Source organism: Phragmites australis, chromosome 21 (genome assembly GCF_958298935.1).
Source record: "Phragmites australis chromosome 21, lpPhrAust1.1, whole genome shotgun sequence".
Classification (NCBI taxonomy): Eukaryota; Viridiplantae; Streptophyta; class Magnoliopsida; order Poales; family Poaceae; genus Phragmites; species Phragmites australis.
Window position 1 is genome coordinate 7,791,704 of NC_084941.1, and position 21,959 is coordinate 7,813,662.

Consider the following 21,959-nt stretch of genomic DNA (forward strand, 5'->3'; position numbering starts at 1 on the left):
GACCGGTTTGGGAAGGACGCGGACCAGCATCTCCTGAGCGGCTGAGCGGGCAGACGCACCGAACCCGCACGGAAACCTCGCGCAGCTAGCACCCCCAACCAGACCTCGCCGGCGGCGAGCGTGGCCATGGCGGATGGCGGCGACATGGGCGAGGAGGCGATGCGGGCCTTCTTCCCGCTCTCATTCGGCAAGGCTCCCGCCCGCCCCAGCGCCGCCTCCTCCTCCGCCCACTCCTCCACCCTCCGCATGCCCCAAAACCCTAACAACCCCAAGCCCTCCACCTCCACCGCCCCAGGCGACAACGACGGCGGCGGCGGCGCCGCTATGATTGGTCCCCCTCGTCCGCCGCCGGCGCCCGCTGGAGAGGACGAGGAGGACGGCGGCATGATCGGGCCGCCTCGGCCCCCGCCGCCCTCCGCTCGCGGCGAGGGGGAAGACAGCGAGGGCGGCGGCATGGTTGGGCCGCCTCGGCCTTCGCCGGCGGAGGAGGCGGATGATGAGGATGATGATAACGAGGACGAGGAGGAGGAGGAGATGGAGGATGATGGCGAGGGTAGTTTCAATCGGATCCCTCTCAGCAACGAAATTGTTCTGCGGGGGCACACCAAGGTAACTACGAGCGACATGCTTCTCTTTTCCCTTTCATTTTTTTTTGTTTAACTGTTATATTATGTGACCGAAATTGCACGATCGCGGCATGATTATCTTGACCGTGGCGGCACCATTTGGGCCTATTATTTTGTTTTTGAACAATGCAGCTGAATTAAGTTGGTTTCAAGAGAAAAACTGCGAGTGTCCATGCTGTTAGTTGTTTACGATTTTATTCCACAATACAGCCCAAAGGAGGCAGATAGATTACTGCTGGTGATGTAGTTGGTGTAAATCATGCTAGCTATTGCGAAGGTCTAATGAAATTTGTAAATTTGGGTGTGAACTTTGGATGCTTAAAATTTCGGTAAAATTTTGGAGAACTTTGCAGTGCTCCAATGCATGTGATGGTCTGATGGTTAGGTTAGTTCCAGAAACAGATTTGTGCCTCTTAAAAATTGCTAGAAATCCAGATCATATTGTTATAGTTTCCAGTACATGCATTTTTACTGGTTAATAATCATGCTATTTTCTTTGCAGGTTATCTCAGCCCTTGCTGTTGACCATACAGGATCCAGAGTGCTCTCTGGTAGCTATGACTATACAGTGCGTATGTATGACTTTCAAGGTATGAATTCAAAGCTGCAATCATTCAGGCAATTAGAACCCTTTGAGGGCCATCAAGTTCGTAGCCTAAGTTGGAGTCCAACGTCGGATCGATTCTTATGTGTTACGGGTTCAGCTCAGGCCAAGGTATTCTACTTTTGTAATCTTACAGAATTTCCCAATAAGCTTCAAAAATTGTTATTGACAGTTAAGTTTCAAATCAGATCTATGACCGGGATGGGCTTACGCTAGGCGAGTTTGTTAAGGGTGATATGTATATTCGTGATCTGAAGAATACAAAGGGTCACATTTCTGGGCTTACAGGTGGTGAATGGAATCCAAAGTCAAAAGAGACTATTTTGACCTCATCGGAAGATGGATCCATACGTCTCTGGGATGTGTCGGACTTTAAAAGTCAAAAGCAGGTATTTTGATCTATTATGTCTATTTGTCAGACATTAATGCGTTGTTTCTATGAAGTTCACGATAATATCAGGCACTGTAATTGCTTTCTTTTAGTTTGCGATTGCTCAGAGTTCATCATTTAGCTATTGGAATAACCAAAGCTTCTATTTTCTGGATAGCTGAAGCTTGGTGTTTACTTTATGAATAGGTCATCAAACCTAAGCTAGCAAGACCAATGCGAATTCCGGTTACATCATGTTCATGGGACCATGAAGGCAAACGAATTGTGGGTGGTATAGGAGATGGTTCAATACAGGTATATCCCTTTGTTGCATTGCCACTTTGAATTCAGTCAAAGTGGTTCTTGATATGATCTCTTACCTGTATACTGTATGCTCCATAGCTCTGGACCGTAAAAACTGGATGGGGTAGCAGACCAGATATCTATGTTGAAAAAACACACACAGAGGATATTACTGGAGTTAAGTTTTCTACAGACGGACAGATTCTTCTGTCAAGAAGTATGGATAGTACTCTGAAGGTAATTTTCCTGACCTTTTTGGATTGAAAATTTCAAGCTTTTTCACATTAACTTTTTTGACATGATTATGTCCTTATGGATGTAAGGAGAGCTTTACCATTCATGATTATTATTGAACTTGCAGCTTGGGTGGATTGTCTGGTTGGTTATATATTTTTTGTGCTTTTTGGTTACCATGTGAATATGTAATTTTAGTAATGTAGCATTGCTGTGTTGTTCCTTCTTTTATTATTGTATAATTTCTAATTGGGATATTACATTGGCAAATGCAGATATGGGATTTAAGAAAAATGAAAACTCCTTTGAAAGTGTTTGAAGATTTGCCAAATCACTATGCTGAGACAAATGCAGCATTTAGCCCAGACGAGCAACTTATATTTACAGGAACCTCTATTGAAAAAGATGGCAACAATGGAGGACTACTCTGTTTCTTTGATAGAAGGAAACTTGAGCTTGTATCAAGGGCGGGGATTTCACCACAGTACAGTGTGATAAGGTGCCTCTGGCATCCGCGGATCAACCAGGTTTTTTTTCCTTAGTACTTGATGAATTTCATTGGTAAAAACTATTTTAAAGAATATTACTAAATTTCTTTGTTTTTCCTTTAGGTATTTGCGACAGTTGGGGACAAGAAAGAAGGCGGAACTCATATCTTGTATGATCCATCTATTAGTCAGAGGGGAGCTCTTGTATGTGTTGGACGAGCACCAAGGAAAAAGTCTGTCGATGATTTTGAGGTGCAACCTGTCATACACAATCCACATGCACTGCCACTTTTCAGAGATCAACCAAGTCGGAAACGTGAAAGAGAGAAAATACTGAAAGACCCGCTTAAATCACACAAACCAGAAGCTCCTGTTAATGGTCCAGGGTATGGAGGAAGGGTTGGTACTACAAAAGGCAGCTTGCTGACACAGTACCTCATGAAGGTAGTATACATATTAACTTCTCATTGTGTTTTGTATGTATGGACTTAAGGTTGTTTCGAGTGTTCTATGTGTTTTCTGCGTGTCCTATCACTACCATTGGGGTTCAATTGACGCCACATTTTTGCCTTTGTTATTTGTTACAGGAAGGTGGTTTAATTAAGGAGACGTGGATGGACGAAGATCCAAGAGAAGCAATTTTGAAGTATGCTGATGCTGCAGAAAAAGATCCAAAGTTTATTGCGCCAGCTTATTCTGAAACCCAGCCGAAACCTGTCTTTGCAGAGTCTGATTCAGACAAGGAAGAGAAATAATCATGTGTCTGGTTACCTAAGCTAGCATACACCTGTATTTTATTTTCTGACAGTTGTGACTGTTAAGAGCTATTTGCACAAGTCATGTAACTTTTTTTTACAGTGTAGAAACCAAAGAGCATCTATAAGGGTCTTGAAGACAAACCGTATCACAAGTCTTTTCAGCGATACGTTTAATTTTTGGAACAGATGATAGGAGCGCGGCCAATTCATTGAAGAGAGGGATATAGTTTCGAAATTGTTACGAATTTGGATATGAGAGACACAAGATTTAACGTGAAAAACCTTCTAATGTTAAGGTAAAAAACCATATAAGATAAATTTATATTATGATGATTTAAGGTACAGGAGTTGGTTTATATTTATAGACTATATTTGGAGCTTATCTGATTAGAAATCTATCTCTAATTTTAGGTATAATATCTAATAAAACCACATATAAGTATGTTATTGAAGAAATTATTTTTTAGGCTAAATAATGACTATGATCATTTGAGTTTTCAAATACTTCATATGAAGCTAAATTGAGTAAATAAAGTCCTAACACACAACTATTAACAAAGTAGACGAATAATCTAGGTCTTCACTAATTTTTAGGTCCATAAAAAATCTGAGTTTGTGCAACTAATCTTGTTATGTAAACTGGAACAACACTCAATCGTTAAAAACCATAAGCCAAAATATCACAAGTGGTGTTGAATAAATTCTTTAGTTAAAAGTTCATCTCATAAAATCATATATGCTTCATCTAGAACACAAAACTCAGCATAAAAAATACTCTTATAAGAGCAAATTACATGTGTGATCATTACAGACACCAAACCAATAACCATAAAAGAATATGAATCCTATGACATAATTATTAATTGCTTCTTTAAAATAATAGTTCTGATGAAAATATAATGGGCAATCAGCGGAGTATAAAACATCTGCAGTCATGAGCCGATGTATTCATCTCTAAAACAATAGGAACGTATTTAATGTAGTCAACGGAGTATAAAACCGCTATTATGTTTCCATGTATTTTTGGCCTGAAAGCCCTTGTACTTGGCGTCATGCCTCTCTGATGTAATAATTTAATTATTGTACATTTAATCATTCGTGTATGGAAATGATATTATCTTGTAACAATGTCGTGTGCAATATTAGTTTTGACTAATATGGAGGTAAAGACTTAGATTTTGGTAAGGAAATTCGGCTCGTTACAGGTTGGCTTAGATTTCAGAGAAGCAGTACGAAATATGATATAATTGTGGATACGTCCAGACTTTTGCATCGCCAGCTATCTTATCCCCATTGACGTCAACCATGGGGGAACTCCCGTGCCTCGCGATAAATTAACAAGCAGATGCGAATCAGCGGTTCCGCGAAGTTCCTGAGCAGTTTTGCCTGTCTCGTTCTCATCCCCTTCTACAGAGTGCACACACATCCGAGACTGACTTTCTAATTGTCAAAGAGTAATTCCGAGGAAAAGCAGGAAGCTTTACCAATCAATACAAACAGGAAAAATAAATTATGTAGCGATGTTGTAAACGCCTCTTTTGGCAGGACCACTGAATGGCCATCACCGGTTCTTAATATGGATTCGAGATCCACTTAACGCTAATAATTTATATTATATATATATATATATCAAAGTAATAAATATAGAGAATAATTTCCTATTTAGATGTTTTGAGATCTAGAAAAAAAACAAGTTACGATCATCTAGACGGTAATGCAGGAGTAGACGTATGTAGCCCACGCATCATACAATTTCTTTTCCAAACTAAAAACATGGGTACAATTGACACTAGAAAATGGAGTTGCAAATAAACAACACCGTAGACGGCCCATCAAGGTCATGCTTCACATAAACAACACCATCAGCTGTCTCCAATATTACACGTACAGGTATCGGAGTCCGACTTAGGTGTAGATATTCGATTCAACAAATTCTAAAAATATAACTCGAGAATTCATCATATATATATATATATATATTCAAATTAGAGAAAATATGTTGTGTAACTAATTTTGTATTGCAACTACTATTTTTCACATTCATAACTGATCTACGTAAATCTACAAATAAATACATCACATGTTTAATAAGAAAAAATAAAAAAAAGATTAGACCTATTAAGGCTGATATTTTACAACTCATGTGAGTATTGCGCTACCTACCTGACACCACCCCTACAAGTCCTAATTAGGTCACAGCTACTCCCACCTCCTCCCACTCGTCTTGCCACGGCTGCCTCCTCCTCACCCCTTTGCCGCCATCATCTCCTCCTCTTTCGACATGGCCACGCCGCATCAAATACATATCGCACCGTGTCAGGTGCATATCGACATGGCAAAAAAAAAAATCTAGGTTCGCAAGTCCCGATAACACTGGTTGTATCCTGTTGGAATGTAGCCCATATAAAGCCCATTCATGAAAATGCAAAGTAAGAAGATTTAGTCCCATATTGTCAAGGCAAGGGGATATAGACCAACTTAAATAATAGAGTTATCTCCCCTCTTTGAAATAGAGAAAATGAGAAAGAGAGAGTATACTTTGCTATATTGTGTATTCGTGTATTTTTCGCGTGAATATCAACGTGACTTGTGACTTGCGATCATGACGTGGCAGCACAAAATAGCAAGTCTTTTTTGCTGCCCTCCCTTTTAATTGTGATCAATATTATAATCAGTCCTTTTAATCGCGATCAATGCCTTAATCCTGAGAGTAATTGGTCAGTTATGGAGGCAGCCAATTAGTGAGCAATTTATGAGAGGAAACGGCTCCAAGAGGGCAGCCAATTCCATATAAATCCTGGAGACGACCAGGCTTTCAAGAACACAACTCTCTGCTCCAAATTTTCTTCTCCATCCATCCAGATCACTGTTTGTGTGCTGTGCTACCGGATCTCGCCGGCCCTTCTCCTTGGCGTGCACAAGGGTGGAGGGTGAGCGGTATCTCCGAGCCTCTGCCGTCGTGAAGCCTGTACGAGAAACGACAATAAGGTTTCTGGGCAGCGCACCTGTGTGACCGCTCCACACTGCTTCATCTACGATCTGTACGATAGCGAATCAACACATCGTCAATTTCATCCCTTCATCAACCCGACTGTGAGTTTTTGATGAACCTAATGGATTTTTGGTACTGTTACTTGCTGCTAGGGTTAGAAGTTTGTTCATCTGTTATAGTTTGTGAAATATGCCATTGTATAGAATCTGGAATTAGAATTTTACGCATATTACCAACATATCCTACCATGTTGAGCAAACTTGAGTGCTACAGCATTTTGTTATCACCTTTCATTGAACACCTCACCTCTTGCGCGCGATCTATTGGAGGATCACAGGCTCCTTGATCCATCAAACCGCCAGCCACGACCGCTTATGTCGGGTCTGCCTCAGGGTTAAGGTTACCGACCGGAGCTCGGGGGTTAAGGTTACCGACCGGAGCTCGGTTACCGAGCTTCGGCGGTAACCGAAAATTCGCGATAACTGCGGTTACCGGTCAAAAATTCAAAAAATTCAGAGAAAATTTATTTGGCAAACTTTGAAATTTGGAAAAAAAAAATCACGATTTTAGCCGTTCGGTAACCGGTCGGTTTGGACCGGTTACCGAGCGGTTTTCTCAAATTTTCCGCATTTTCGGTAACCGCTCAGTTTTCTCGGTAACTGCTCAATTTTCTCGATTTATTGAGCGGTTTTCTCGATTTTCAGTGAAGTTCGACAAAAAACCCAAAAATTATCTCAATCTTGTAAAATCAATAACTAATTCATCAGAGCTTCAAATCAAGTGAAACAAATTTTGTTGGTTTTCTTGTGACATGATCTACATGATAAAAGTATTTATACTCATAAAAAAGTTCAAAATTTTCTGTGAGAAATTGTATTTTTTAAACCAAGTTAAATGCATAGTTTACTCTTTGCTAATCTAAAAATCATGAAACTAATTTTGTTAGTCTTCTTACATGATCCTATGTCTTTTAAAAATACATGAACTCATGAATTAGTTATTGTAACATGCATGATTGTGTAAATGTATTGCGACTAGATTAATTCATAACTGACCCATCACACCTCAAAAATTAGTGAAACCACTTTCATTAGCTTATTTATACTATGATTTATGTAGAAAAAATAATAGTAGACATAAAAAAGTTAATTAAAATGCTGTTTCTTAACATATTCACTTTATGCTTGTGAACTTTGTAAAAATTATAGAGAAATTAATAAAACTCTAAATAAAGTGAAATCAATTTTAAAGAATCTCTTAAAATACATTTTACACAAAAAAAATATGTGTTTGCATTTTACACTTTTCCTTAACATGAGTTAATAACTGAGCCGCACGCTTCAATTTTTTTCATTTTTTAAAAACTTCCTACCTATAGAATATGATGCAAACGACATTATTTTTGAAAAATTCTTTCATAGAAGGTCTTAGAATTGTGTATAGTTTTTTTTTAAGATTTTGTTTAATTTTTTTTTCGAATTTTTTGAATTCAAATTCGGTTACCGTTCGGTTTCTGAAACCGGACCGGACCGAGAAGGTCGGTAACCGCGATTTTTGGACAGTTACCATCGCATTTGTGAACCGTGGTCTGCCTCTGCCCACTGATGAACTGAATAAGACGTGCCACGACAACAACAAGGTCTCATTGCCATCACATCACGCACAAGAGTTGTTTACCACTAATGAAGGTTACAAACAATTAACATTTTACTATAAACTCAACTTTCCATTGTAAATTGACAGAGAAGGAATGCTAATACAATGTATTGAAGAGAACTGCATTCTTTAATGAAAAAGAATGTATATTGATCAGGAAGCTGACCGTACCAGCCGTTGTATTGAATGATGGTTTCTTTAAGACCCACCGAAACCTCCTTTAAGAAGTTTCTCCTTGCGCTGCGGACAAAGCGATCAGACCAGGGAATGACTGAGAAATGCAGACGTTGACCCGAATACAAAACTTCTTGCTTTGCAGTGCAGAGAACTCAAGTATAAAAGCGCCATCATCCTAGACAACTCAAAGACAGAATTCAATTCCTCCATATATTTCTCAACCATCCGAAACATCTTTGTAAATTAACTCAAATCTTCAGCAGCGATTGTTGCTCCTGTGCTCAAACATTGAGGGTAAGTCAAGTATTCTCATTCCCCTCAACTATGTCTGGTGTTTTGATGAAGCAAAACCCTGTCCTAGGGAATATTTTCTCTCCCATTTCGTGCAAAGTATTTTCTGAGAACTGAGATAAATTCTTTTCTTTTTTCCTTTTTTTTCTTCAAGCGTACATAGCCAGATGGTCCAACTAGTAAAAAGGCAAAAGTATACTGTAATAAGTTAAGTTGAGAAGAGAAACAATAATTGGAGCATCTTTTAGGTCAATCACGCGCAACAGGGAAAAATTGCTACATCAGCAATAACTAGAGAGGGCTTGCTCTTTGGTGAACAAAGTGCAGCCACCTTTCATTATATTGGCAAATAAACCTTAGGCTTCTGCAGATCAAACAAGTGCAGAGGATCAATTCAGGCATAACTTTACAGATTTCAACATTCAGAAAATTCGTATTTCATAGAAGTTGTGTTGCTAAAATGCCTCATCCTGATGGGATAAGTCCTTGTGCAGCACATGGTCTTTGTGGGGCTGCTGCATGGTCTTTGTGGGGCTGCCACATGGTGGTCTTGCTGTCCATATGCTTTAGGACAGCATCTAGGACACTAGGACAGCATCTAGGACAGCATCTTAGACTAGAGGACAGCATCTAGGACAGCATCTTAGACTAGCATCTTAGACTAGCATCTTAGACTAGAGGACAGCATCTAGGACAGCATCTTAGACTAGCATCTTAGACTAGCATCTTAGCATATGCTTGGCTGGCCATGGGCCTATAAATATGTATTCCCAACCCCTCAGGTTGGCATGACATTTGTGTGAGAAATAAAGGAAAAATTGCCCCAACTCCTAGTGTCATCCTCTCTCGATGAGAGTAAGAATTCAGCTACTACCAAGAGTAAGAATTCAGCGACTAACACATCCTCGGGTTACCTATGAACTCAGTTTTCTTGAACACTGCAAAAGTTGCACAAGTAATTTAGCTTGAAAAAAATAGCGACTGGCAATACTAAGTCCTATAATAAAGTTGTTGATAAGATTGATTCATATCCTCACTGTTTCGAGTGACAGAGAATAGAATGGGGAAACTAGTGGCGGCAATCGGCAGGTTACTCTGCTTTGCACAGGTGAACCAGTCAACAGTAGGCATCAAGGAAAGATTTGGGAAGTTTGAGGAAGTGCTCGATCCTGGATGCCATTTCGTGCCATGGATTATTGGAAACCGCGTTGCGGGTCAGCTCACACTAAGGCTTAGGCAGCTAGATGTCCGTTGTGAGACAAAGACAAAGGTACTATGATATCTCACTTCTGATTTCTCACAAGTCAGATTAAGCTTCCGTGTTCATCATAAAGATTTGTCGAGATACCTATTAATTTCCACCATCTATTTTCAGGCAGGATCCGTTTGATCTTTTTCTCCCCTTATTTACTACTGCTTCTGAAGATAATTTACCAACTTTTTTTATTTATGTATCCTCTCATAGGATAATGTTTTTGTTACTGTTGTTGCATCCATTCAATACCGAGCAATGGAAGACAAAGCAAGTGATGCATACTACAAGCTGAGCAACACAAGAGCTCAAATTCAATCATATGTCTTTGATGGTAAGGTTAACTTCCTAAACTATACTCTCCTTATTTCAAAATAGTTTTCCATATTGCCCTATGCATACATACCAGGGAGGTACAAAATCATAGTAGTAGTCAATAGAATTGGACTATTGGACCATTTTTACCCCTATGAAAAGTAGTAATCATCTCTGGAGGTTCTCAAGGATCCAGACTTGGATTTGTAAATGCTAAAGATGAGGTTTTCAATAAGGACATACGCAAAACATTTACTTAAATTTCGACAGATGTTTTATAATATAATGACAAGCCATATCCTATTGATTCTTACATGTTCTCTTTCTTCACAGTTATAAGGGCAAGTGTTCCCAAACTAGAACTGGATGATACTTTTGAGCAAAAGAATGAAATAGCAAAAGCTGTGGAGGAGGAGCTTGAAAAGGCAATGTTTGCTTATGGTTATGAGATTGTGCAAACACTCATTGTTGATATAGAACCAGATGAAAAAGTTAAAAGGGCTATGAATGAAATAAATGCTGGTAAGTGGCAAGTGTCCGTCTACATTGGTAAAACTTGCATGTGGGATGTGATATATGAACTAATACAACTTGCAATGAACTAAAGAAAAGTTCCATTCATATATAGCACGATTTATTCTGAAGAGCTACTAGAGCTTATGGTAACTACATCATAGCAATTGGTCATCCATCTAAAATACTAAGGTTGGGTTTGTGGGGAGTAATAAATCAATCACTCACCACACTGATATCACAATAAAATACTGCAGTTTAAGGTTTAGTGCTAACCATTTCTTTTTATCATTTTTCTCAGCTGCAAGAATGCGTGTCGCAGCAAATGAGAAGGCAGAGGCAGAGAAGATCATTCAGATCAAGAGGGCTGAGGGTGAAGCTGAAGCCAAATATCTCTCTGGCATTGGCATTGCAAAGCAGCGACAAGCCATAGTTGATGGGCTGAGAGACAGTGTGCTCGGCTTCTCTGGCAATGTGCCTGGGACTTCAGCTAAGGATGTCATGGATTTAGTTCTGGTCACTCAATACTTCGACACCATGAAAGACATCGGTGCAGCATCCAAATCTTCAGCAGTTTTCCTCCCACATGGTCCTGGTGCTGTTGCAGATATCACCAGTCAGATTCGTGATGGGTTTCTTCAGGTATCTACTCAGCAGAAAAAGTGATGGGGGTTGCATTGAATTCTCAAATCCATGTAACAAGAATCTGGATTGGTGAGGCCATTCCTACTGGTTTGTCATAAGTCAGTGGTCCTTTGCATGCTTGAGAATATTGTGTGATCTTGTTAAATAGTACCAAGCTTGTACATAGTTTGTGTTTAATACCACCTTCATCTCAAAATAGATGACGTTTTAGTCTCTTCTACAATGCTCAAAATACATGACGTTCTACGATTTCGAGGTAACTTTAGCCCAAATTTTCCAATCTTACCCCCTCCATTAAGTTACTTTTCTTCCCAATGCAAGTCTCATTTCCGATGCAATAAATGGTATTAAAAGAGGGTAAGATGGTCATTTTATCGTTCATCTTAATATTTGTGCACAACTCTAAAACATCATCTATTTTGAGACGGAGGGAGTATAGATTAGGTAGCCTGTATATAGGTGCTCCAGACACAAAATGGAGACCAGGCACCTTACACAAATCTAATTTATGATTATGGTGTGACTATACTTGGCTTATGAGAGCTCTCAAAAATAGTGTTCTCACATCTTTTGTAATTTCGATAGTACAAATTTGATTTCACAGACTTCAGCTTTCCATTGTCGGGTAAGTAGGCAGTCCATCCTAGTCTCATTTTATTTTGTCAGATAGCTGTACCCACAAGCAATACTTGCAGTGTTAAGCAAAGCAGAAAACCAAAATCAAGTTAAAAATTTAAGAACTGTAACTAGAAGATTAAGCTACACAACTTAAATAGACATTCAAACTATTAACCCACTAAGCTAAGAAGATTGCTGAGCCAGACAGCCACATCAATCAAACAGAACTATCATGTACATGATCACAGTTCGATTTAGCCAATTTGGTATTCCAGTCACGTACATCTGGAGACTAATATAAGCGCAATAGGTTGGATTTGCTAATGGGTGTAACAGGAGTGGGATCTCCAGAACAAAAACACATGGACTATATGTTGTCTGGAAAAATGGATCAGTTATGAGCACAAACACAATTTGATTTGACCAATTTTCTATGGGCCAGTAGAATATAAAAAAGTCTAAAAAGCAAAGATGCACCTCCAGCTCTTCCCATGTCATCACAACGTTCTATACACCCAGGATCGCATTGCAAGCAACAAGTCAAATTCTCTGCGCTGTGCTTGCAGTTGGAAACGTTTTCTTCCAATTACATAGATGCAAACAATATTAGTTAGTACGATAATTTTGTGACAGTATACCACATCCATGGACTGAACCAATTAGGGACTAAAAGTAACTCAACTAACAGCGTCGACTAAAATCTACTGCATTCGCACTTGCACACGAGCCCACAACGAATCCGTCAGATGCATACCTAAGGCGACGCATCGTGTCAGTAGGGTTGGTCTTCCTTGGGGTACCCATTCTCCGGCCAGTAGCTCAGCCACGCGAACATGGGCCCCTTCGCCATGGCCAGCTCCAGGATGTCGGCACCCGCTACCCCCGCGTCCACGTTCCTCCCGACCACCCTCACCGCCTCCACGAGCCGGTCTGTCCTGCTCCCTCCTGCACCGTCTGGAGCCGGAGCCAGAGCCGGCGCAACCGCCTTCCTCCTCCCGCCTCGCCCGCCGCCGCCCACCGCCGCCGCCGCAGCCGCCCTGCGCGAGGCCCGGCTCCCGCTGGTCGGAGGCGGGGGGATCAGCAGCGTGGAGGGGAGCTCGCGAGGGACGGCCGAGTGGGAGGGATCCTCGTCGCCGGTGGTGAGGGCGGCGCCGGCGCTGTCCGCCATGGCTTCTCGGGGAAGACGGCCGCGGCTCGCATTTGCGCGGGTTTTGTTAGCACGGGTGGATCCGTGGATTAATTCATTAACTAGCTAAGTATATGTGTATGGTAATGAAATTACAAATATTACATATAATAACATGAAGTATAAATATAAAGTACAAAAATATGATATTTCATAAGAGTGTTGCCTATCAAATACATTAGAAGTGCATAGTTTAATTTGAGAAAAGATTAAAAAAAAGGAAAAGGAGATTATCCGTTAATTTCTCTCCTAATTTTTTATTTATTTTCATTTGTAAAATAGGTGTAATATCCATAGCTGGTAGACGAGGAGGCTGGAGGATGATAGTGAATTATAAAAATGGATAAATTATTTAAATTTTAAAGATTTTTTATTAAATATGAGGAGAGTACAGCAAGAGATGACGCGGGAACCTTTTAGAGAGTATATATTTTTATGAGTAAATTTTGTAAAACTATAGATATTTTAATAAATTATTATAAATATATAAATTTAAGTAATAATTTCATAAAACTACATATGTAGTATCAATTTTATCGTAAAACTACCGATACTTTGATAAAATAATCATAAAACTATAGATTTAAATAACAATTTTATAAAATTAAAGATTTAGCGTCGATATTATCGTAAAACTACATATTCTAGGGGAGCTATTCTTAGCTCCGTTACTATGACGACCGGGTTCCGTTTGCAGTCTTATAGCAGCTGTCAGCTCATAAAACGAATCGTTCGGGAGTTTATGTGATTGCAAGCTGGGCCTATTTATCAGGTTAACAGGTCTGCGATAGAATCTATAGTTTTACGATAAAATCGGTGCTAAATTTATAGTTTTATGAAATTATTACTTAGATATGTAATTTTGCGATTTACTGTAATTTTGCCAAAATATCTGTAGTTTATGAACTCTTGAACAATTCATTTCATGGGCTGGTAGCTGCAGTGAGACTGTAAGCAGGGTTCGATCATCATGGTAATGTAACTGTGAACAACTCCTCTATAATATATAGTTTTGCGATAAAATCCACGTTAAATCTATAGTTTTGTGAAACTATTACTTAAATCTGTATTTTTATAATTTTGTCAAAGATATATAGTTTTACGATAAAATTAGCATTAAATTTATAGTTTTATAAAATTATGACTTAAATCTATATTTTATTAAAATATCTATAGTTTTACAAAAATTAATGTACTTTTATAAGTACATAGACTAACCAACTAATCATGATCTCCTTTTTGGGCCTTCTAGGGCCAATGGGCTTCTTTTTTAAGCCCTTATAGGCCCAACTGTAGCGTAAATCTTGTGGGCCCAATCTCTCTAAACATGGGCCTAAAAACAACCTCAAATGAGTTGAGAGGGCCCACATCTACTGGTGGCATACATTCGAGTAGAATAAACTGAAAGTGCATCTAGACTCCTTATGTGAGTTTTGATGATTGATGATAAACGATTGAGGGGCTAATATGTTCAATGAGTATGTGAATAGGTAAAAGCCCTGATGATGAAATCTAAATGACGTTGGCGATCCCTAAAATGAAGAAAGAAGACGGTACATGGTTATTCCTATAGTTATAGTATTTTACTTTAATTTAAGTATATGAATATCATACTATCAAGAGAGATACAACGTTGAAAGTTTTGTCATGATCTTAGTGCTCAAAGTCAATCCTTAGAATGAGAGACAAAATCCACGGACACTTATTTTTAAAACGTTCTGTTGATATCGGAAGTTCTGATAGGTCATATCGGAAGTTTCGATATATGTCAGAGTGTTCGACATGTTAAAATTTTAAGTGCTCAGAAAGTTCTCTGTTGAATCGAATGTTTTGATGTATTTAGGCGAAAGTTCCGATGTGTGTATATTTCCAATTTTGGTTTGGGTAGAGTAAGATGTAGTTGTTACTTTGAATAGATTGGAAGTTCCGATCTTGAAGTTGGAAGTTCTGATGTGGGCTGGAAAAGTATATAGCGGCTAGTTTTTGGAGGATACCCTATAAATACCTCTTTGCCTTACCCTCTTCGAGCTGCTACTGCCTTGATAAGAAAACACATCTATAGAGCCCAAAAGTTCACCTCTCATCTCCCTTGCTTTATGCTACATCTTGAGAAAGGGATTTGAGTGAGAGATCTAGTAAAAATGATTTCAAATTTATCTTTGAGCACTAGATTTCATCTCTAAGCTTTGCTTCGTGTGCATTTATTACTCTTATAAATTGAGATCTCTTAGACAGCTAGGAGTCACTCACGAGCAACCGATGCACTTGTGGTGCGCTGTGAGGAGTTTGTGAAGGCTGAATTCTGCCTTTGAAAGGAAGGAATACCAAGTGGAGTCGAGGAGTGCTTTATACAATCTCGCGAAGAAAATAGTTGAAAGAGATTCGGCTCAAGTGCGACCGAGCCCCTTAATGGAGACATAGGATCCCCTCAAGGATCCAAACTTCGGGAACAAATTCGTTACGTCTCCCTCTTTGGTTATTTCTGATCTCTTATGCAATTTCGAGCAATCCATTTACTATCTTGAGTAAAATTTTGTGCTTGCTAGTTTTACTTTAAATTGAATAGCATCATATCATGTTGCATTAAGCATTTCATAGTTTAACTTATTGTTGCTTGTAGATCTAGCTAACTTCATTTTTCAGGCATATTAAAAGTTCCGATCGTATACATCGGAACTTCCAGTTTAAGTTGGAACATCCGATATTTACATCAGAATATCTGACATCTGTTTCTACTGTGCTGTTCTATTATAATATTTGAAAACACGCCTATTCACCCCTTCTAAGTCGTATCTCAATCCTTCACAAACCCACTCACAACTCCAACCCTGTGTCCATGTCAGGCCTGGTTTGGGACTTGTGGAAGCAAACCACCTGATAAACAACCCATGTGGAGATTGGGTGGATCCCCTCTTACCACCCGATCCCCTCTCACTAATCCCTCCATTAGAGCTTAATCTCGTGCATTAAGTATTTTGTTTGGCTAGATGAATCGGTAGTGATAAAATTATCACCTTGTATGTTGAGAAACGAGTCAAAGTATTTTATAACTCATCTCTAAAATTCAAAGAATATCAGAAAATCATCAGCAATCCAAAAAAATTGTCTTTCGTGATTATTTTTGTGAAGTAAGAAAAGGATAGAGAAACTAAGAAATTCTGGAGGGACGAAAAAAATGACGCATTGTACTAAAAGGTTCGATGCAATCACAAAGTACTACATACTGAAGTACTACATACTGGTACATTCTTCACCAAATTTAGAAACAGCTCATGACTAAGCGTTCACAGTTGTCTCACAAACAAATCAGCACATGTGTCTACCATCATATTGAGCTAGGTAGCTTTCAGACATACATACAAATTTAGGAAAATAAGACATTGTATTCTCAAGTTTCTTATAGCGATGATATAGTGATCTGAACTAAAAAATTCCCAGATAACTGAATAGGGTATCATTCTAGCAGAGTGTTGATCGAAGAACTGACGAATGTGAAAGAACTTGAACCGAAGGACGTAGCCGATGCATGCACTTGCAGTCAGACGACTGTCAAAGAACTTGAACCTGTCATCCGCTGCAATCACAAAAACAAAATTATGCAGCTAAATAGCGTGCCACAAGCATTGCTACTCTTGCAAGCAAGGACTTACAAGAAGTAATCTAGGGTTCGCTAACATGTCAAACAAGTAGCATGCTTATTAACGTAGACAATGCACATACAATAGTTCTGCAAGTGTAACTATGCAGATGCTCACACTTGAAAGATAAAGTAAATTATTCTCAGATCTCACATGTACATATAATGAAATATGTTAAGTCAAAGAAAATGAATTGAAGTATACTATACCGAATCAAATCTCAAAACTCAAACTCAAAGAAAATTAATCAAATCTTTTTTTTCCATGTGAATATGATACTCATATGAACAACTGTTTAAGCTCTCTGTAACTATATAGTGGACACTAAATTTCAATCTAAATATGAGAATAGGAATAAGACCTGACACCAACCATCAAGAATCTATTAATCGATTAATTGCTGCTACTGGAAGTTTATTTTGTATTGTTTCTGGTACTATTTGGTACTTTACGTTCATGAGGGTGTTATAGGGATATATTATGTCATCGTGGACTGAAGTGAAATCTTAAAGTGAAATCTTTAGGCTGAAATATTCGGGTGTAGTTCACTATTGTAAATTCACTACTGTCTGAACCTAAGATCTTTAGGTTTAGACAATGACAGAAAAAAGTTGATGTTGCTATCCGTAAATCAAAACACTGCTTACTCTTATTAATTGTAGATATACACAATAATCCATCCATATACGCGATGGGTGGCGAGTAAAGATTTTTCTTTTTCCCTTGATGCACGTGGATTAGACGTGAATTGTCCCGATCCACGGCCCACTCAAATGCAATTTTGGCCTACCTGAGTTTGGGCCACACGTGTGCCGATCGGGATCGGGCATCGATCCACGGGCTGCCAAACGAGGCCTCAGTGTGCCGCCGGCATCTTCGACTCGCTTTTCCTTCCCGGGCACGACTCGCTCCCCTTCACTCGCCGCTTGCTTGTCGTGCTGAGCCGCTCCACTCCGGCCCGCCGCTCGCGACTCGATTCCGACCTCCTCCACCCCCGCCTCCATGCCCGCCGCGGCTGCGACCCTCGCTGCCGCGCGTTTCCCGGCGACCGAGGCGGCGCCCGGTCTCCGCCGTCGCTACCCCGCTGCGGCGCCCGGTCTCCGCGCCGCCCCTCTCCTCCGCCCCGGCTGCCGCGGCGTTGCGATGGCGGCCGCCGCCGCGCCATCCCACGCCGATCCTCTTCCCAAGGTACGCGCGCGCCCCCCCGGGTATCGCTTTCTCTGATTAGTGATTGGTGAGGTTCGTCACGGGCGTTCGGGAATGACGTTTGGCGGCGGCTCCGCGCGCTCTCGGTGGAGGAGCGTGTGGTGTTCCCTGTGTGTGCGGGCGGGTGTCTCGGCCGTCCGTCTCATGGTTGCAGAGTTGAGGCAGTCAATTTTCTGTTTGGAGCAAACGAATACAACCAGCAGAAGATGTAAATATAGAGTATAAACCTGCTGGAACCCACAGCATTTCATAATTGTTCTGCAAACAAAAGCATATGAAGTAGAACCGAGGTTTTTGTAACTACCAGGGTTCCTTGATCCGCCACTGAACCAAACAGTTCTTCAGTTATGTAATTGGAGACCAAAATAAGTTTACAAGTGTTGAAGTGCTGAAGTAGCGAGAACTAGTGCCATATTGCAGAGACCCTCCATAAACCTTGTTGAACAGAACATGCTTGTTGTGTTATAGTTATTATGAAACGATAATATTTGCAGATCCTCCATATCTACTTTGCTATGGTCGGCTACAACACCAATGTGATAAATGGCATGGTTTGTTTGTTACAATGTGTAGATTCTTTTCAAAATGATACTAGACATGGCTTGTAAAATTTATATGTCAATAATGTAAGATCCTGAATGCTAAAATACTTTCAGTCACTACTTTCTTTTAATTGGTGTACGCCTGTTGTTTTGTCCTATGTGAATCATGGAATTGTCTGATTTCGGAGAAATGAAGTGATGTTCTTATTTTTCTCCTATTTCAGGGTGCTGATTCATTTTTTCGGACAGTTATCTCAAACATGGAAAAAGTTTACGTAAGTAGGAATCCAACAGCCAAAACCATTCTGGAGCTTGTTCGTTCTTATGATGGGGACCATATTTGCTATGATCATTTTGCTTTCCGGACATTTGGGGTCAGTGCTAGCAATTCAGTTATATATTCTTCCTGTATACTGCAATGCTCTGTGGTATATAGTGCACGCCTATGCGATGTTGCTTGATGTAAAGACAAGTAACAGTTAAATTTTAATAACTGCAGATTGATGGCTATGGCATAAATTCGCTTGCTGATTTTTTCACTGATTTTGGTTATGTACCTCGTGAAGAACTAAGGTTTCCAGCAAAAAAACTAAGAGCAATATGGTTTTCCTCTCCCACTAATGCTTGCTACACTGGAACTGGTATATATGGGCCCTTGCCAAGGATATTCATTTCAGAACTTCTTGTGGATGAGTTGACTGCACAAAGCCAGGTAATCCCTGACTTTTTTACTTCACTTAGCTTGCCCATTTATTTTGTAAGAGGTAAACAACTGTGCATTTCATTGATCACTTATGTTGAAGGAAGTAATTTGAAAGGTATTCACAAAGATAGATTGCTTTCCAGGTGTCCAATGGCCATAGCCTTTCATGTTGTTTCTGTGTTTTTGGTAGCTTCAATGCAAGGCATTACATAATTTAGGCCCTGTTTGGCAGAGAGCTCTAGCTTCCTGCTCCATGTCAGATCTGAAGTTTGTATGCTAAAATAAAGTGGTTTAAGCCTCTATTTATAGTTTAAAATGGAAACCAGATGGCTCACACAAGCATCCCCGATGTACCCTAGCTCCAGCTCCACAAATTTTTGGAGCTAGAGATACCGAGCCCCAATCTTGGAGCTAGAGCTCTGTCAAATAGACCCTTAGTTTGAAAATAAGAACCTAATTCAGATAACATAAGCTGTCAGGCAGGGAATAGGGATGATGGTATTTGGCAACAACTGCAGCTAGTGTCGCTTTTATTTCCGCCACCTTTTCTCTTGCGTATATATGTTGTTTACCAAACACATTTATCAGGTGTGTTTTCTGTGCAGGAAATTATACATAAGTACATTAAAACTTCTGGTGAAGGAAATAAACATGCTGCTCTTGCAAGTACATGTGGGGAGTTGACGTGGGAGAAGCCCATTTATACTGACTTCCATGTTCTGTCTAGGTACTCGTTTTAATGACTTCTTGAAGAGCTAAAGTATATGCTGTTCAACACATAATTGTTTGCACATATCTTTGTGTTTGAATGCAGACTCAGGAAGACTCGAAGTTTCCCTTTTGTTCATTTCCTTACCAGTGTTTCTGATTCCACCTTTTGCAGTTCTGTTTCTTTATTCTATTGATCTCTGATTCTTCTTCATTCTTGTTGTTTGTTTACCAGGGAAAGTGAATATGCTGCATGGACTCTTGTTAACGGCTATGCACTAAATCATGCCACAATTGCCACTCATCGCTTAGAGTCAGATATCAGAAGTATTAATGAGTTCAACAAATTTGTGGAGGACAATGGATTCAAGTTAAATTCAGAGGGAGGGATTTTGAAAGGTCTGTTGCTGATATCTGTTCCCCCAAGATTATATTAAGTTGTTAGTGGCTCCTTGATTTGTGGCATGTACTTGATGAATTACTACCATTTTTTACACACCAGCTAATTACAGTCAAAATTTGGAGTACATTTAGCTTGTGAAGTTGTGACCATTACAGATAACTGTTGTTTCTGGTAATATGAAGTTTTAGAAAAGAGTGTAGCTGGACCATGTCAAAGTACACACCTCTTTAGAATAGACTTTTAGCTTTTGTGTTGTGGTCACCAACAAAGTCCTATTTGAAACTTCATGTATACAAAAACACTTCTAATTGCATCTAATTTGTACTCCAAGCTTCGATTCTGTGAAAGAAACAATGTAAATCAGGCTGTCTTTTGTTGAAAACCAAGCGGTTTTTTGACAAGAAACTGGAACCAGCTCCCCTCTGGTTTTGGCCTCGGTTCCGGTTACTTCAACCCTAGTGGGTAGCATATCATGAAAAATTGTTGCATGAAGTACTCGTGTTCTCTTGCTATTACAGCACATGTCAAAATGAATATAATCTGTGCTTTCTTTTGTCTACACTTTAATAGTGAGTCCTGATGGTCTGCTTCAGCAAAGCTCAACAGTAGCTGATTCGGCATTATTTACTTTTGCTGATGGAATCACTGAATCTATTCCCCGATCATATATTGAATTTGCTGAACGCCTGCTGCTTCCACAGTTCAAAGATTTGCAAGATGAAGAGGTTAGCATGATTTTTTCTTGCTTAATCCTTTTTCCCTATTCGACATGTCCCAAACATTGAAGAGCATGGCTGGGATTTTTTGCATTTGAAATATTGCCGTTCCCCCCTGATCTAATACATTTGGCATTTTTCACTTCAACCTTACAGGGTTTACTGTACAAATGTTTTTCTTTTGTAAATATTATATCATGAACATGACTATCATGGAAGTATTTTGTTCTGGCACTTTGATAAACTCTCCTGAACATTACCATAATCACTTCCATCCATTGCTTTTGCTTTTGCGTAGAACTTTCGTGGTGTCCTGGAGAATTATTAAAATTGTAGTTTTGTGAAATTTGCTCTTATGCTTTACTTGTGGCCTGTGTTAGTGTCCTGTTCTGCTAACTAGAATATGCCTTTTTAACTTCTGAAGGTGAAGGAACACCACAGGCGTGATGGTTTTGAGGTAGGCAATGCAGATAAGATATTCGAGAGCACGTCAAAGGATCAACTGACACGGAGATCTGTGTAAACAGTGAACTCTCGATGAACCATCCTTGAAGCGACCCAATGTGCCTCTTGGAAGTGTGTTGGAAGCACGCGTTATCTAATAATTGTATATACCTGTGTAAAATTGAAAAATAAACTATTTTCTAATCTACATTGCGGCCTTGAACCGGGAAACCAGCTATCGCTATCGTTTTCGTTGGCCTTCTTTTGGATCTTCAATTCTAAACCCGTTTCTTGGGCTACATGTGGAGCTTCACTCTCCGGCGTTTCTCGCTGCAGCAGTGGTGATAACCATGGTTTGTGCTCACTGTTGCCGATCCGGCAACATAGAACAGGGTTCCTGCAGGGCGTCGGCTATGAGGAAACGTCGGCTGACCTTGGCGCCGGACATCCAAAGGTGTTTAAGGCCGACAGTGTTGCCGACGTTTGACGGCGAGGCAGGGGAGGAGATTGAGGAGAGGAAGAGGGGCAGGATTGAGCTGTAGGAAATGGTGGAGAAGGTGGTCTCGGTAAG

The 21,959-nt window shown here is 39.9% G+C and overlaps 4 protein-coding genes across 4 annotated transcripts; 3 read left to right on the top strand and 1 right to left on the bottom strand.

The window, feature by feature from the left end:
• LOC133903542 (uncharacterized) lies at positions 1-3,529 on the top strand. The gene is made up of 8 exons (XM_062344957.1): positions 1-609; positions 1,129-1,341; positions 1,419-1,619; positions 1,808-1,915; positions 2,003-2,140; positions 2,413-2,664; positions 2,749-3,069; positions 3,213-3,529. Exons 1-8 carry the CDS (start codon positions 127-129, stop codon positions 3,378-3,380), a joined length of 1,884 nt encoding a protein of 627 aa, XP_062200941.1. The 5' UTR covers positions 1-126; the 3' UTR covers positions 3,381-3,529.
• Positions 3,530-8,405: 4,876 nt separating this feature from the next.
• Positions 8,406-11,550, top strand: LOC133902945 (hypersensitive-induced response protein 1-like). Its single transcript, XM_062344273.1, has 5 exons — positions 8,406-8,502; positions 9,552-9,769; positions 9,965-10,085; positions 10,400-10,588; positions 10,881-11,550. The coding sequence occupies exons 2-5, from the start codon at positions 9,560-9,562 to the stop codon at positions 11,243-11,245; spliced, it is 885 nt and encodes a 294-aa protein (XP_062200257.1). The 5' UTR covers positions 8,406-8,502; positions 9,552-9,559; the 3' UTR covers positions 11,246-11,550.
• On the bottom strand, positions 10,854-13,067 carry LOC133902946 (uncharacterized). Its single transcript, XM_062344274.1, has 2 exons — positions 12,597-13,067; positions 10,854-11,177 (listed from the first exon to the last, which is right to left on the bottom strand). Exon 1 carries the CDS (start codon positions 13,008-13,010, stop codon positions 12,615-12,617), a length of 396 nt encoding a protein of 131 aa, XP_062200258.1. The 5' UTR covers positions 13,011-13,067; the 3' UTR covers positions 10,854-11,177; positions 12,597-12,614.
• A 4,495-nt stretch (positions 13,068-17,562) lies between these two features.
• Positions 17,563-21,598, top strand: LOC133903964 (2-oxoadipate dioxygenase/decarboxylase, chloroplastic/amyloplastic-like). The gene is made up of 7 exons (XM_062345462.1): positions 17,563-17,854; positions 18,639-18,788; positions 18,914-19,126; positions 19,723-19,844; positions 20,061-20,224; positions 20,799-20,953; positions 21,369-21,598. Exons 1-7 carry the CDS (start codon positions 17,669-17,671, stop codon positions 21,465-21,467), a joined length of 1,089 nt encoding a protein of 362 aa, XP_062201446.1. The 5' UTR covers positions 17,563-17,668; the 3' UTR covers positions 21,468-21,598.
• The last annotated feature ends 361 nt before the right edge of the window (positions 21,599-21,959 follow it).

Excerpts from the sequence above, each read along its gene's own strand:
- LOC133903964 (XM_062345462.1), top strand. The coding sequence starts at position 17,669 with ATGCCCGCCGCGGCTGCGACCCTCGCTGCCGCGCGTTTCCCGGCGACC. Across the intron at positions 18,789-18,913 it reads TTGCTTTCCGGACATTTGGG|ATTGATGGCTATGGCATAAA; the intron begins GTCAGTGCTAGC and ends TAATAACTGCAG. Across the intron at positions 20,954-21,368 it reads AAGATTTGCAAGATGAAGAG|GTGAAGGAACACCACAGGCG; the intron begins GTTAGCATGATT and ends TAACTTCTGAAG.
- LOC133903542 (XM_062344957.1), top strand. The coding sequence starts at position 127 with ATGGCGGATGGCGGCGACATGGGCGAGGAGGCGATGCGGGCCTTCTTC. Across the intron at positions 2,141-2,412 it reads GTATGGATAGTACTCTGAAG|ATATGGGATTTAAGAAAAAT; the intron begins GTAATTTTCCTG and ends TGGCAAATGCAG. Across the intron at positions 3,070-3,212 it reads TGACACAGTACCTCATGAAG|GAAGGTGGTTTAATTAAGGA; the intron begins GTAGTATACATA and ends TATTTGTTACAG.
- LOC133902945 (XM_062344273.1), top strand. The coding sequence starts at position 9,560 with ATGGGGAAACTAGTGGCGGCAATCGGCAGGTTACTCTGCTTTGCACAG. Across the intron at positions 9,770-9,964 it reads GTTGTGAGACAAAGACAAAG|GATAATGTTTTTGTTACTGT; the intron begins GTACTATGATAT and ends ATCCTCTCATAG. Across the intron at positions 10,086-10,399 it reads TCAATCATATGTCTTTGATG|TTATAAGGGCAAGTGTTCCC; the intron begins GTAAGGTTAACT and ends CTTTCTTCACAG.
- LOC133902946 (XM_062344274.1), bottom strand. The coding sequence starts at position 13,010 with ATGGCGGACAGCGCCGGCGCCGCCCTCACCACCGGCGACGAGGATCCC.